General features: G+C 46.7%; 2 protein-coding genes across 4 annotated transcripts in view; one reads left to right on the forward strand and one right to left on the reverse strand.

The window, feature by feature from the left end:
* Positions 1-1,741: 1,741 nt before the first annotated feature.
* Positions 1,742-15,347, reverse strand: IDH1 (isocitrate dehydrogenase (NADP(+)) 1). Its single transcript, XM_005237014.4, has 9 exons — positions 15,218-15,347; positions 12,525-12,652; positions 10,605-10,896; positions 8,737-8,842; positions 5,941-6,118; positions 5,365-5,516; positions 4,147-4,287; positions 3,188-3,350; positions 1,742-2,695 (listed from the first exon to the last, which is right to left on the reverse strand). The coding sequence occupies exons 2-9, from the start codon at positions 12,644-12,646 to the stop codon at positions 2,602-2,604; spliced, it is 1,248 nt and encodes a 415-aa protein (XP_005237071.1). The 5' UTR covers positions 12,647-12,652; positions 15,218-15,347; the 3' UTR covers positions 1,742-2,601.
* PIKFYVE (phosphoinositide kinase, FYVE-type zinc finger containing) overlaps positions 15,281-15,953 on the forward strand; it is a 67,132-nt gene continuing 66,459 nt past the window's right edge. For all 3 annotated transcript variants that reach the window (XM_055812940.1, XM_055812941.1, XM_055812944.1), the window contains exon 1: positions 15,281-15,522. In XM_055812940.1, the coding sequence (XP_055668915.1) occupies positions 15,281-15,522 (242 nt within the window). The remainder of the gene's footprint in view (positions 15,523-15,953) is intronic.

The raw sequence follows: 15,953 nt of genomic DNA on the forward strand, positions 1-15,953 counted from the left end.
GTGTTTAAGCAGCCCAGGCTTTGGCAGCAAGCAGAAGAGGCATGCTGCCTAGCATCATTTCCTGTGAAAAGTGGCTTCTGTACAGGTAGAGCAGTCCGCGGGAAAGTCGAATTTAGGGTTGACTGCTGCCCTAAAGTCAAAGCTCTCTGCCCTTCTGGAAGGGAGCCGTGTCAGTAACTGATAGATCCCCTCGCTGTATTTGCTGTCCGTGGGGATTTGCATACCGATGGAGTTGAAAACAGAGCCTGCCACCAGTCCTGAGCACACAGTAGCTAGGGGACAGATGGACATGTCTAACAACATCAGTGTCAGTGGTAAAGGTAAGCTGGGCTGTACTCTGATGGGAGACAACTTTTGCTGGGGTCTGTTGATGGGAGTGTTGGTGCAAAGTGCTGTCACTGGTGGTGGGAGTACGAGGGCCCTGCCTGGGAGCTCTGCCTGCCTCGCAGTATACCAGCTGCTTCACAATCGTGTTTCAGGAAATGGTGTGCTCTTCCATTGCAGATTGAGTGCCCGCTGGCCTCCAGGACTTGCTTTCTTAGGGTCTGCTGGTGTCTAACTTTGAAGATTATTGATACTAAACATCTGAGGGAGCAGTGGGGAAAATAAGTGATTGTATTGGTAGTAAAGGCGAAGGGAATGTGCCTCCTTGGAAGCAGGAAAAGTGTTTCCTCTTTGTCCATGGTTCTCCACGGCAGAGCAAGGAGAGGGATGCTCTGTTCTTATGACCACACTTAGTGCTGCTTCTCCCAACACAGAGCCAAGTGTTCCTTTCCTCAGCACTGCAGCAGCATCCATCAGTTCATAAGGACAGATGGGGACTTGCTGTGCTCTGCAGAGCCTTCCAGAACATTAGTACAGAGGGAAAACAGTGTTATCTGCAGTCAGGTAAATACTACTACACTGCTTACATTTCAAACTGTACTTAAGTACGTAAGTTAAAACAAAAAAAAGAAGTGTAAGATTTAAAAATGCCCCTTTATTTCTTCAGTTTCCTGAAAAGTACCAAGCTTTCTCTGGTACTCTGGAAGCCACATAGGAGCTAGTAAATAACAGGGAATTTGTTAGAGGTGCTATTGTAGCATGACCTGCCTGCCTATGGCATCATAATTTGAGCTACTGATGTCAGAAGCCAGGCAGGAACATAAATCCCCAGATGTTCCATATGATTGTTTCTGTTGCTTCTATGGGTCAGCAATGGGACTTTGTGCAGCTGCACTTCTTACACGCTCCTGTTAACAGACTAGCAGACTACTGTGTTCATTCGTATTGAAGGCACAGTGACAGCTACTAGCAGCCGTAGAGCTGTGTTTCAAACATGTGCTCATCCCAAAACAAATGTTAATACTAGCTAACCTAGTCTAACATTGCATTTCTATCCTAACCAACACTTAACAGCTAGTCAGCTGCAGGGTGAGAGTTTGTCTCACGTATAACCAGTTTCTGATCTTTGTTGAGTAGTGATGCATCAATTTCACTTTACATTAGTCCCAAAACAAAATTTCAATGGAAGTGGTACCTTTAAATTCTTGTGCGCTACCTGATGCTTGCCACCACATTATGGATCACATCTTGGCCTGGGCCAGAACAAATCAGTAAGTGAGAGATCAGTTTGTGCTTAAATTGCATTCTGACAGTCTGTCCCAGCATGTACTGGACTGTGCTGAAAGGTACTGGAGTTGCTCTCTGAGGCAGAATTTTCCCGTATCTGCTAATCACACAAAGGAAGGAGAGACACAAAGAATGTTAGTTGGCTTTTATTTTAGTCTGAACTAAAAACCCCAAACACACAACCATGGATGGAATAGTTTTTCAGAGTCATAATCTGACTTGCTGTATGACAAGAGGAAGGGTAAGTAATAACCCAGACAACTGGAGATAAGTTTTGCACCTTTATGAATTGTGGGGTGGGGGAAGAGGTAACAGTTCCTACATTTCACATCCAGTCAGAAGAAATATAACTAAATGCATGGCCTGCATTTAGACACTGCAGCATGGCTTTACTAGGCTCTCAGCCTATAGGCTTCTTTCCAGCATTTATAAGTGCTTATTCCCAAATGCCAGTCCTGACTGTAGCAATGGGACCAAATCCCTTAGTCTCAGGATACTATGCTCCGGTTGACACAAAAAGATAAATTAAGAGGAGGGCTGCAGTAGAGCTGGCGTAGCCCTGTGAGCTACTTATACTGAGTAGACAGTAGTGGAAAGGTGAGGACGGTTCTGATTTCTAAGGTCTGTTGGACAGTAAGTCACCGCTGGTTTGACCAGAGCTGTGACGCAGACTGGCTTTCAGTCTGACAGGAAGAGATAAAAGAAACACAGATCAAAGTCATGGTGAGAAACCTCAGGCCTGTGGTGAATGACATTGGGCATCTAGGCCCACACTGAGCTTGAATATTATCACATTCAGCTGCTTAGCAAAAGTAAGGCCCAGCCCAGCAGCTCAAGGGGTTTAAGAAAACATGATCTTTTAAACATTTTAAAAAAAATGTACATATTCATTTTTGTCTAGCATTTGAAATGTTACACAAGTGTGATACTGTGCCACTTACACTCTGGTGTAAGCGGGAGACACTTTGTTAGTGGAGCTTGAGTAGAACTTTAAGGTTTGGGCAGAGAGGCTAGCTTCCTCTTCAGGTTTTCAGCAAGCTTGTCCATGAACTCAAAGGTGTTCAGGTAGTCAGAGCGTGTGACACTGCAGGGGAGAAGCAACACAAGACAGACATTAGTTGTAAAGCAACTCAAATGCTCAAAGAACTCTTAAGCCTTGCCTCTAAAACAATGAGAGTTATCTCCTACTCATCAGGTTGATGTTTTTTGCCAAAAGGCTCCAGAGAAGAGGCAGCCAGGTGGTATTTTGCAGTAAAGCAGGTCTCCATCCTAATAAATGGACAGGGCAGGACCTGGCCAATGTGGCCAGCCCGTCATAAGAGAAATCTTTGCAGTTCCTTATTTTACTTCCCCCATGTATTTGGTATGATAGCAGGGACAGAGCCACCTACACTAAGCTACTTGGGGCAGGGAGTCTCACGTTCTGTTTGTACACCACTAAGTACAGGTGAGCCCTGTTCTGTGACCAGACTCCTGCAATTCTTCATCACACTAAAATAACTTTCCAGCAAATGCTGTTCAGAAACACCAAATAAAACAGCCTCCTCCAAGCACAGCTGATTACTCTTACACTTACTTAGGTAAGCCTTTGATACAGGCAGCAAGGTCCTTTGTCATGAAGCCAGATTCAATGGTCTCAATGCAGACTTCTTCCAGGGCAACGGCAAAGTTCTTGAGGCTAGTGTTGTTGTCCAGCTTAGCTCTGTGAGCGAGTCCTCTTGTCCATGCGAAGATGGAGGCTGAGAGAGAACACTAGGTTACTCTGTCCTTCTAGAACTCCCTGGACGTTGCTCTAAACTGTCACGTGGGACAGTATTTTTTAATATTAATAAAACTGAGAACAGCCAAAAAGGAGAAAATGTGGTATGGGAAAGAGAACACTTAGCTTCACCTAGGCATCTTTTGCATTTTGTGCAGTTCTAAAGAAAAACAAACCCCAGAAACTCACTGCCTCCAGCGATCTCTTTGTGCATGCCATTTTCTCTTATTTTGTTCCTGCCCAACTCAAAAAGAGATAGCTGGAGGCAGTGAGTCCCAGTGGTGGGACTCTGGTTACACAGAAAGTTGTCCTTACAATAGAAGGGTGCAGTCTTCTTCCTAGTATAACATTACACTCTGGTCCCTGCACAGTTGTAGAGGATTCTTTCCCTCACGTCCCGTTTTAGATGCACCTACACTTTAAGTACGTAAATGGTTTGGGGGGTGGCTGGGTCTTTTGGAGCATTAGGAAGGGGAGTAAAATAAAAGCCAACCAACCTAAACTTTAAGGCCATTGTAGCTATAAACCCATTGTTTGCAGAAGAGCACAGCATGTCTCAAAGGCTAGGTTAGGTCTAGCTTATTGCTTGCACTTACTCCATTCCAGCCTGTCTTTGCTCCAGGCTGCACCTATCTCTATGGAAGAAAAACGCATTATGAACTACCCGTTTCACCACTCAGTGGTGCAATTCTCTGCAGAAAGGATGAAGATGTTCCTACTCCTAACCTGTTCTTTCACATGTAGAGATCACTGAAGGGCAGTGAAAAGCAGCTCACCAATGGGGTTAGTGGAGGTTTCCTGGCCTTTCTGGTGCATGCGGTAGTGACGAGTAACTGTGCCATGAGCAGCTTCTGCTTCAACAGTCTTGCCATCAGGGCAGATCAGCACACTGGTCATCATCCCCAGAGAGCCATAGCCTACAGGACACAAGTTTAAGTAGTTCAGTGTCTACTTTGGACAGCCCCCTTAAATTGCCCTTAATTCCCCCATCCTACAATCCCCCTACATCCTTCTCAGCCTTGATGTGAGTATTCCTGAACAACAGTGCTGCTGCTGCAACTACCTGGCTAGTCCCAACTTGTCAAGATAACAGCTTGTCTGAACAGAAATTGCTGCTGAACCATAAGATACAGATACACGGACATTCTGCACCATTTCAAGAAAATTAGTATTCTCATGTAACTTGCTCCAGACAGATTTTTACTGAAAAGATGCAGTATTGTAACAAAGAATCCTAAATAAGCAGTGTTGGGCTGCCAATCGCTATCTTCTGCACAGGGGGATAGGAAACAAATCTACTTCATATCAAGGGCATCTGCTCTAGTCAAAGGAACTGTGAGCTGGCAAAACTGATCATTCACATCACTTCTAACCCTGTAGGTTTCAGAGACTTGTGTCTGCAAGCTTCTTTGTTCACTAGTCAAATATGCATCCTTGTTCTGCAGTTTGCTGGCATTACTGTAGAAAGAGTACATTACATAAAGCCACACACCTTGTCCTTTGGGTTTCTGCATCCATATTTGGATGCAGCTTGGTTATATAGGATTTTGATCAAGCACTACAAGTCTGTAAAGTTCAACATACCAACTTTTCTCTTTACAACTGACAGTTAGCTTTAGGTCCTGAAGGTTTTCTTACTTATCTGTACAGCACCTCCCAGTATGCTCACCACCAGTCAGCTTAACTCAAGCTGTCAGTGACAAAATCCCAGCTGTCTGGATACCTTCCGTTAGAATGGAAAGCCTATCAGTTATTATGTTGGTATAACTGCCATCTGGCAAAGAAGTATAACTAAGCAGTCTACATTCAATGGATTTTCTTGGAAAAGCACAATCAGAAATTCTTTGCCTAGTATCTCTGTGACTGGTCACAGGTTAGAGGTGTAAATTCTGAGACCCAATGCCACCTCCTGGGCCACTACATAACATATGATACAAGCTCACAAGGGACTGCTACTGAGCCTACCTCAGTGTAGCACAGGAAACATCTCATACCTTGCGCAACAGAGTCAGACTGCACATCCCCATCATAGTTCTTGCAGGCCCAGACAAAGCCTCCTTCAGATTTCAGGGCCTGAGCAACCATGTCGTCAATCAGCCTATGCTCGTACCAGATCTTTTTGGCTTCAAACTGGGACTTGTATTCTCTGGAAAACAAAAAACAGAACAACCCTGTCATACAAGCAGGGACTGCACAATTTGTGCAAGTAATTGTGCGTAGTGAGGTACATAGAGTTAAGATTAAAAAAGCCCCACAAAAACAACAACTTAAAAGAAACTGACATCCTCTTTACTCTTTCTTTGCTTGCTTTGCTAGGCCACTGCAAGTCTCCTTCAGAATCACAGAAGCCCATAAAGAATCTGTAACCCTGTTAGGAGAGATGAACACCACAGCCACATTTAGCAGAGCTTTAGATATTGAGCACTGCATCCTGCAGGACAAGGGAAACTGACAGGGAAGGTACACAGCCCCCCAAAGTGCTGCTGAGTGTCTGAAAATGTTGAATTAACTGTAGCAGCTCAGAAGGCTGGAGAGGACTGCAATAGGAAGTACACAACTATCCTAGTTACCTGTCGTAGATCTCTTGGAAGATGTCCTTAAAGCGGCCATCGTATCGCTTCAGGATGGTGTTCTTGGTGCTCATGTAGAGGGGCCAGCCCTTAGACAGTGCCATTTGGAAGGAACTATGGGCAAAATCCTTGATAGACTGGTCAAGATTGTACATTCCCATGGCTACACCACCACAGTCTGTTAGTGGAAGAAGAACATAGGAGAATCAACTAGGATTTAGTTTTGGTTAAGGATTTGACACTCTCCCCATCGCATACTCCAGCAGACAGGCTGGTGTTATCCCCAAGTGTCTTGATATAGTTCTCAATTTAATTTTATTAATAATCTCAGTTCAGAAGAAGATTCACTTTGCACTACCAGCTCAAACCTCCAGCAGCCCTGTAACACATGGGATAGGAAGGCAGTTTTGTTTTGCAGCTAGGTACATGTTAATACTGTGATCCAATACCCCCTAAGAAGTGTCTTCCTAATCCAGCCTAAACAGAAAAACTGTGACAGGAGTGAGTGTGCTTGAACTCCCACTAGCCATGTAAGTAATACAGAGTATTTTTCCAACAAAGCAGCAAGCAGCAGTTTGGAGCAGGGGCCTTGGTCAAAGCTAGAAATGGTTTGCTCCCATCTTAAGTGCCTTGCACCTTCAGGTTTTGACTGCACTGCAGAACTAACTCCAGCAGTCAGAGGCAGCTTTGCCTAGTTCGCGTAAGCAGGTCCCCACATGTATTCCTGCATCATTTCAGCACCTGCGTCTGGCCTGTCCCACCGCTTTGTTTCACCTGCTCAGGCTCACGTCCAGCAAGTTGCAGGAAGCATAGGCCAGCCACCTGGGTGCAAGGCAAAGCCCCTAGAAGGCTATAAGGAACTACCAACACTCACATGACTTGTGTAATGCAGATGTGTTAGCAGCCTGAATGAAAGTGCCTTTAACTTACAGCCCAGCTGACCTGGGAGAAAGCAGCACTCAGATCATGGGAGAGGCTGATTGTGGGTGAAAGTAGGGCCTAGGACTTCATGAAAAAGCTTTGTCATACTCTGCGCACTGCTCTTTGTGTTTCTACTGCAAAGCAGATACCATGTACTTTATTTTAAGCACCTTACTGTCACCACCTCTCTAGTCTGTTGTGTAGTGCCTAGGTTTTTTTTAATTTATTATTATTTTTGAAAGTACCCTTTCCTAATATCCATTTTTCCTTATCTCCAGATGGTTGTTATTATATGGACATGTATACAGAATGAAGAGGGAAAGCAAGAGGAGGTTTATCTGCTTGCCAAGATTGGAAGGTCATTTAAAGTTGATACTGGCAGGGAATGAAATCCCTGTTATTAACAGTGAAAATACATGTTGTCCCCCTGCCTCCCTCAGCAAGTCCAGGACAGAACAGGGTCTGATCAGCTACAGAGACAGTGTTCTCTGGAGCCATGATATCATAGTTGCTGGATGACAGCTACTGAGTTTTACTCAAATACTGTTTGTACATAGGTAAAAAAACCCAACCCCTTGTTGCAATTGTACAATCATACTGAAATCTCTTGATTCAGTGTCAAGGCTGAACATACTCGTATAGCAACAGAACATGCTTCCCTTATGCATTGTGGAGATACAGTGGCACAACAGTTAACTGTTGGGAGGAGAGCTCCCCCAGGGCAACAGCAGTAATTTGCCATCTTTGCACTTCCTTGCTTTCTGCTCGCTGATGCAACACAGCAGTGAATCAGACTGGCAGCTGTGTTGCCTTCACAGCTGGAACTGCCAGACATCTTCAATACAGGCTCATCAGTCACCTATCAAGTGAAAATAGATTAGGACTGGCAGTGAAGCAAGTGAACTCCGGGTGAAAGACTGTGTGATAAGAGATTGTAGAGATTTAGGCTCCTGTGAGCAAGAATGCCAAAGAAATCAAGTATTACAGAAGGGGGTCATATGGCAGTCTTGGCACCCATTTGCCAAGCCAACTGCATACTAACTAGCTGTGGCTTACCCTGATGTATTAGGTTTTTTTGTAACTAGAAACAAAACATTGCACATACTCAGGTCACCCTAGGCCTTCAAATCCTGAACCCTTTCATCACTGATAAACAAGAGATTACTCGTGTGATGTTTTCCTGAATCCTGACTCTAAAGAAAACCCTGGGTTCTAGCAACATGCACGTGATTGTTTTCATGCATTAAAGCCCTGCAATTTCAGGACTCCTCCTCCTGAGTCTAGCAACATCTACAACCAGCACAGCCATCTTGCTAGGAGGGACACCAATACCTTTGGGACTGCATCTATTAAAACAGTTAGAGCCTACACAGTCAAGAGCATCCTTGTTAACCTCCTTTCCACCTGCAGAGTAAGGGTCACTTCTTATTTCTATTGAAAAAGTTAAAAAATAATAAAAAGACTGCTTAACAAAGAAGGGTACAAACTGCAAAGGTATACAGAACCCTGTAAGACAAACTAAACCCAGAAAGAATTATACCTGAATTGTTCTCAAATATATCTCCACTCAGGTCAAGCCCTGTTTAGATCGCAAGTTTTCCTCTGATCAGAGAGGAAAACACACATGCTGCTACCAGAGTCGTCATAAAGGGAGCATGACAGGTGGCCTGGTATGATTGTATATCTAATCTAACTCTTCCACCCCAAGATTTCAAGTAACTTTCAGTACTTCCCAAATAAATGAAGAAGGCCCCGACCTTCTCCCTCACTCTACCTCAAAGTTGTATTTTACCACCAAACAGGTATGACCTATACTTCAAGGTTGAATTAAACCCAAAATATCAGTTTTAATCACAACTGAGAGGTAATACCTACTTTCAAAGTTATGGACCAGATATGTGACCGGTTTGCCTCCATCTTTTGGAGTGTAGGTCATCTCTACTTTTCCAGGCCCAGGTACTACAAAATCAGTTGCTCTGTACTGTTAAAAAAAAATAAAAAATTGTCATGATGATTTTATCTATCAGGAGGACAGAAACCATAAAAGATAATCCACATTTATGAGGGCAGGGTGCAGAAAAGCATGAATGGTCATACCAAAAGACCCATTGAACAAGCTCTGTTTACTCAGCCTTGTGGCCATTGGATGATTTTACTGGATATTAAAAAGGCAGGTAGTTAAAAGAGTTTGCCTGTTTCAGAAGAGATGTTCCTTTTTAAAGGAAAAAGCTTACAGATTCTTTGGCCACTTTAATTGGTGGAGTACATATTCTTGCAGATGCGCTGAAGTTTTAAAGTGCAGAGTATCCAGAGCGTTGTATGGTCTGTGAGTAGAAAGGCTCCTCTCCCTGCCTCAAAACCAGCTATTCATATCAGAACTACTGATCTCATGAATAAGGGGGAATCATACAGCACCTTAATAACAGCCATTATTTCTATTCATCATATAACATTTGTAAGGCCAATCTTTACTAAGAGTTCTTTGAATTCTGTGAACGGGTACATATGTTGCTCCTCTAAGCTATACAGACACAGAAGAGCAGTCAACATTTACTTCAAGGGTGTCTCATATTCCCAGCTGTCCTGAACAGTACTATTTAAGGTTACATTTCCTTGAAATTCATCACTCTTTCACATAGTTCCCCTTCTGTTGAGGGAATTCATTCCCTGAGTTATTCTGAGTTTACTCAAGTGTCTTGCACATATGTCCTTTACATGTTCTTGTATTATTCCTTTCACTTTAATCTCATACTTTGGCAGTGTTTCAATCCTTCCCCCTTAATCCATTGTTTCCTATTATTATTTTGACCTTCTCAATTATTCAGTACTATTAAGGACCTCAAATCCCATTCTATTCTAGTGTCAGGGCTTTGCAATTGTCTTCCTCTTGGAAATTTTATTATTTTACCTTCCCAACACAGCTAATCTTACAACTTGTTCTCAGTTTGTGGGTTAACTCATCTATTTAAAGCACTCTGCTCTTGTTGAAGGCCTTTTTTGTCATGTTTGGCTGCTTTACCACATATCATTACCCATGAGGAACTGCATGGTCAATTCTTGTCCTCTGAGCTGCCCAAAGGCCACTGCACTGTGTGCCATGCTAGGGGCTTTTGATGACCTTGTACTACCTCTGGCAGGAGAGCTCTGATACAGGATGTTCCCCTGCTTTGGTACCACAGCCTGACGTGCCCAGTATGAACATTAACTCTGCAAGAGTTCTGTGCAAGTAAGTTTTAGAAGCAGATCAGTTAAAAAAAAAACCAAACCAACCCAAAACCTGCACCCACACACAGAATGCAACTTTGCCCACTTCTAAAAATCACACACTCTGTTCCACTTTTACTGTGAGCAACACCTGCCACCAAGAAAGTCCTTCTCAGAAGTAATAAGGTGCGTGATGTAAAGGATATTTTCTCAAGACTTTGCTATGTAGGAAAGAGAGCTCTAAGTTTTTTTTATTTATTTCTGCAGGAGTTATACCTTGTGTTTAAGTACAGGCCTATCTAGTCCAAGCATAGGGCCCTGCATGCTGTTTATACAGCTACACTGTTTAAGAAAGAGGCATGAACCAAGCTCTCTCACACTTTGGCAGGTGCTGTACAAAGTGCTAGCAAGTGCCCACTCCCAGGTAGAGTGCAAGAGATTAAGCAACAGCACAAGGATGTCTAAGTCTTTGTAGCTCTATGCCACTCAGGACTAAGCCTGCTCAGATAAAGAGAGGGGTAAGCACTGAAGTGACTCACTTGATCCCCATAAGCATGACGGCCAATAACTATGGGTTTCACCCATCCAGACACCAGCCGGGGAATGTTCTTGCAGATAATAGCCTCCCTGAAGACAGTGCCACCTAGGATGTTTCTAATGGTACCATTGGGAGACTTCCACATCTGCTTCAACTTGAACTCCTCCACTCTTTTCTCATCAGGAGTGATGGTTGCACACTTTATGCCAACATTGTATTTCTTTATGGCTTCAGCAGCTTCCACAGTTACTTTATCATTTGTAGCATCACGATGCTCAATGCCCAAGTCATAGCTGTAAGAAACCCACAAAGATGGTCAGAACTTCCCAGGACATTTGTTTGTGTCCAACAGGAAAGAAACCAGACCCCACATGTGCCTGTGACCATAGTTTCAGCACTCTGCCGTAACTGAAGTTATCCCTCTTCGAGTGCAAATACTGCTGGAATGGAAAAAAACAAGCTCATATACTGACACTTCTGCTGCTGGCAGGAGGCTGCAGAAAGGACAGCTTCAGTTTATGGCTGAGGCTCTCTGCCAACATGGGACATAGCCAGTATCTCCTCTGCCTTCACTTCCAAGCTTCCAGTCCGGGATTCTAATGGTACAGAGCAGCACAATCTCCAAATGAATATGGGCCTTTATTTCAAACCTCTTGTGCTGAAGGTTCTGGCTTCCTTCATGTACTGAACATGTGAAGCTACACCAGGCTTAAAAGCTGCTTTGACAATGGACCCACAATCCTGCTCTGGCAGCAAAACTGCCGATATTTCCCTCAGTGCAGAGGAAGCACGTTTCCCACACTCACTGTTTTAATAGCTTTTGGAGAATAACGGATGCCCAGCATGGGACAGCCCTGAAGCATAGCCAGCTGTACATGAATCTAGCCATTGTGCTGCCCCAGCCAGGGTCTGCTTTCCCTCCTCCCACCCCTCTTTGGAAAGGGATGTTCTCCAGACTGTGTGCACGTATTATGCTTCTGGGTTCCTGTTTGCTTGGTTCTCAACACCAGCAAGCAGAAAGCCTGATGTAGGTGGCATACAAATGACTCTAGGAGCAGGGGAAGAGGTCAGACTTGTGGATTTAATGATGACGGATACCATTGAAGGCCTCTGTCCACATGGCTAGGGGCAATGCAGCTACTTCTCTAATACTTCTAGCTCAGTAGCTAGAAAGGGAAGAGGTTACCCGTTCTGCTTGACCAGATACTGTAGATGGTATGTCCCTTTTACCATACCAGCTGTTAGTGTTTGTTTTTTCCAGAAGGGAGCAGGAGAGCACAACCTAGGCTCGTGGAGTAATTGCAACAGCGAACTCACACTGTCAGCAGCAGAGCTCAAGCTTACAGACATCAGGGCAGCCTGTGCCCTACAACCACCCTCTTGCCCTCTAGACAGGTCTTCAAACAGAGATGGCTAGAAGCCATAGACCTACTCGGAGTCCACAGATGCTATGCTTCAAGTCAGGGAGTGGCTGAAACACCTCATGCATGTTTCTCATTGTTTAGGCTGCAGGAAACCATGCAGACTGCCCAGGTGCTGGAAAGCTGAGACACAGGAGATAAAAATGTTGACCATAACTATGACAGACCTGTACCAGAGGTACAGTACAGAAAGAAAGATAACTCACAATTAAGCATTCATTGCTTACTGCTGTGAGGAGCCCCACAGGGGCTGCCATACTGACAAAACCACCTTCACTAGGAGCCTATACTCTCCAGAGTACTTAGTGAGGTTGGCCCTTAGACAAGTTAACCAGGAGGGTCTACTGGCTACTTTACCAGTATAAAAAGGGCTAGTTAGCTTCCCTGCACTAATGCAGGAGGAGCTGTAAGGCCCTCAGTGCCAAGTGAAACATGATCAATGCCTAATGACACATGCAAACTGCAGTACAAAATGACTGTGTATCATAAAGAGGCATTACCTGTGCAGATCCAGATCTACATAAGGAAAAATTAGCTTTTCTTTAATCAGTTCCCAGATGACTCGTGTCATTTCATCTCCTTGCATCTCTACAACAGAGCCTCCACGGATTTTTTTAGACATCTTGAGCTGCAATAGATATAAACCTAAGTTAATAGATATAAACCCCCATTAAAAACTGACCGCACACATCACCAATACACATGGCTGTATTTTTACAGCACAACGACAAGAGTGGTACTAACACAGCATATAGGAATCTCCTAAAGACTTGAAAATAACCACAATTTATCACTAGTTTCATGCTAACTAGTATTATTCTTAAAGCCCCAGCTCCTAGGTAGATCTAGCTGAAGATAAAAATAAAGGTTAATACTGAGAGTTAAGGGTGTGTGTTCTGAGGGCATGAGCTTTAATTATGGTTGTACAAAAGAATGTGAAAGCATGGCCAAACTCTTCCCCCAAATACCACAGAAACATATGAGCACTATTTATTTTTAGATAAAAGTTCTAGTCCAGTTGCCTGTTTCTCCCTTTTTTTCTGAAAAAATGGGGATTAGTGGACATTATTTTAATGACAGCTCGTGTTACTGCCACTATTAAGATTAATGCGTTGTCAGAGTCTTTATTTGCTTTCTTCCCCAGGAAGGAAGAAAAAAGGTACAGAAATCCAAGAGTAACATCAAGTAACATGGCAAGCTTTATTTCTGTTGTTAAAACAAATACTGGACAGATTTGTTTTCTGTATGGAACAGAGGTTTCCCAAGAGATTTGTTCACAAAGTCTAAAAAAATAAACCTGAACTCTGCCCTTCTATTTGCACTTTGTTCCTTGACAAAGCCCAACCCCACAAGCCACCCAACTGCTGTAACACAGCACTCTGCTTTCTAACAGACAGTTTCTCGGTTCTCAGCTCTGATTATGCAAGAGCTATGACTTGGCAAGTTCCTCCTCCCAAGACAGTCCCATTCTTGTATGCAGCTGTTAGGCTACTACAGTGAGATACCAAGCTCTCATGCCTGAGGTTGCAGTCTCACAGATACCAAGGTCCACGGCTTTATCCAGAATGAGGAGTCCTACTGTGCACAGAGTCTATTCACCTAGACGAAGTTATTCAGAGGCATGAGGTTTGCAGTGCAAGGGCCCCAGGTTACAAGCATGTGGAAAGACTGCTTCCTGGTTCCAATTTTTTTTTTTTTAATTAAACTTGTGCTGTGTTACCAAAATCCAATCCATTAAATATTTTTAGTCTGTGAAGAGAATAAACTTTCTAAGCTATGTTGTAGCTACTGCACCAAGCTTCCCCAAACTTTTTAAAGAGCAAGAAATAATAAAATAATTTGCGAGTTACTGAGACTGTTTATTATGAGCATATAAACTTGAAAAATTAACTAGCTGGAGGCACTCCTATCCCAAGGAAAGATAGTATCTTGATTTGTATTCAGCCTCTCCAGTCTTTATGGAAAATTTTACCTTCACATGACCAAACTGTGTCAGAACTCAGTTTACTTATGCAAGTATCTGGGGCCAATTTTTCATTTGTGACTATCTAAATGAGGACTGCATCGCACTCCTGCCGCTTGGGCACAAGATCACTACTCAGTAGATTTCAGTCCAATCCATTTACACAAAAAACTACACAGACACCCACGCACCATCGCCTGTTTTACGGCTTGTTCCCTGCTTAAATGAGACAAATCAGAGTGTGCCAGTCACAGCAGTAGGTTTTGCAGAGCTGTCGCCAGGCTTATAACGATGGTACGTGAGACACACCTCCACCGACATACATCTCCACTGACACGTGGAAACAGCAGCTTCTTGAACAACTCTGACAGCACCCTACATGTTTATCTTACGGCCCCAGGACTTTTCCCTGCTCAGATGCTGGAGCCCCCCGTTTCCCTGGCACCCGGGCAGCAGCACAGCAGCATCTCTCCCTGCGCCCCAGCGCCAACGTGCCCAGCAGCTCCTCTAGAGAGCAGGCGTTCCCCGGAGTTAACTCTCCTGCCACTCCTCCCCTTCGATTTTATACTCTCCAGAACTGCCGAAAGTCCGCAAGGTCCCTCTCCTACAGCAACCATGCCTTAAATACACCCAACCCAGCCCTTTAGCCAAGGCAGCTCAGAAGAAATCTTGTGAATTTCCAAATACCCCTCGCCCTCCGGAGGCCTACGCTCGGTCACTACTGCCACACCGCCCCGCTTCAGGGTTACCGCGGACCCTGCGGGTGAGGCGCGCTCCCCGGGCCGCTCCCCGCCGTGCCCGCCCGCAGCCCGGCTCCCCCAGCACGGGCAGCGCCGCGCAGGCCGCGGCCGAGCCCCACGCACCGGCATCACCTGGGCACGGCGCCGCCCGGCAGGGCCGCCGCCGTACGCGAGGGGCACCCAGCGCAGCCGGCGTGAGGCGACACCGCCGACTGCCAGCAGGTACCCGGGGTGCGAGGGGAGGAAGCCCAGCCCTGGGCCGGGGAGGTGGCTGCAGCGCGCCAGCACCCGCTCGGCAACCGGGGCGTCTCGAGCGGTCCCTGCCGTGGAGCTCCCACCTCGAACGGCCAGACAAAAAGGCCTCAAAGCGCAAACGCACTGCCTCCAGGCACCTCCGCAGGGCGGGGGGCGCAGCGCCCGAGACGGGAAGGACAAAGGGTCAGGGCGCGGCCCCAGCCCACCTCACCCGCGGGGCGCCGAGCCCCGTTACCTGCGGGCGGCGCCGGTCCGGCTTTCACGGCGATGCGGGGCCCGGCTGTGCACGGCGCCTTTTATGGGGCCGCGCCCCCGCCCGGCTCCGCCGCCGCGGCGCCCCCTACCGGCCACTCCTCCCAGCGGCGGAGCAGCGGAGGGAGGAGCGGGTGTTGGCCCCGGGCCCGCGCCGTGGCTCCCCGGCCCGCCCGGGTGTTGCGCCCCGATGCCGCCTTGTGAGGGGGCCGCGGCAGCACGTAACGTGCCGCTGCCGTTCCGCCGGGCCAGGCAGCCCGCAGCGCGGCCTTCTCCCAGACAGCAGCAGTAAGTGGGCTGCCTCGCCACAGGGGAAGCGATGGCGCTGGCGGGCACGAAGGCCCGGGCGCCGGGGGGGTCGGGCGCGCCCGGGCAGCTGGGGCGAGTCGCAGGGGGAGCGCCGTGCGGGCCGGCCTCGGCTGCGGGGCCCCGGCGGAACCGCGTCGCGTACACCCTGGCGGGCACAGCCCTGGGCACGTCGCACCGCGACCCCCAGCAGCGGGACTCCCCGCCCTGTGGGGCAGGACATGGCGCCCCGCGGGGGCCGGGACCGAGTATGACGCGGGGAGGAACACCCGCCTCCGCGGGCTCCCCCCCTGCTAGGCTGGTGGCTGCAACCCAGAGTGCCACGCCCGGCAGCAGCCGCCCGGCACCGGGACCGCACCAGGGCCGAGGCGGAGTGCAGCGACGGGGCGGGACGGCTGCGGGACCCCGCCCCA

Source organism: Falco peregrinus, chromosome 8, assembly GCF_023634155.1.
Source record: "Falco peregrinus isolate bFalPer1 chromosome 8, bFalPer1.pri, whole genome shotgun sequence".
Taxonomy (NCBI): Eukaryota; Metazoa; Chordata; class Aves; order Falconiformes; family Falconidae; genus Falco; species Falco peregrinus.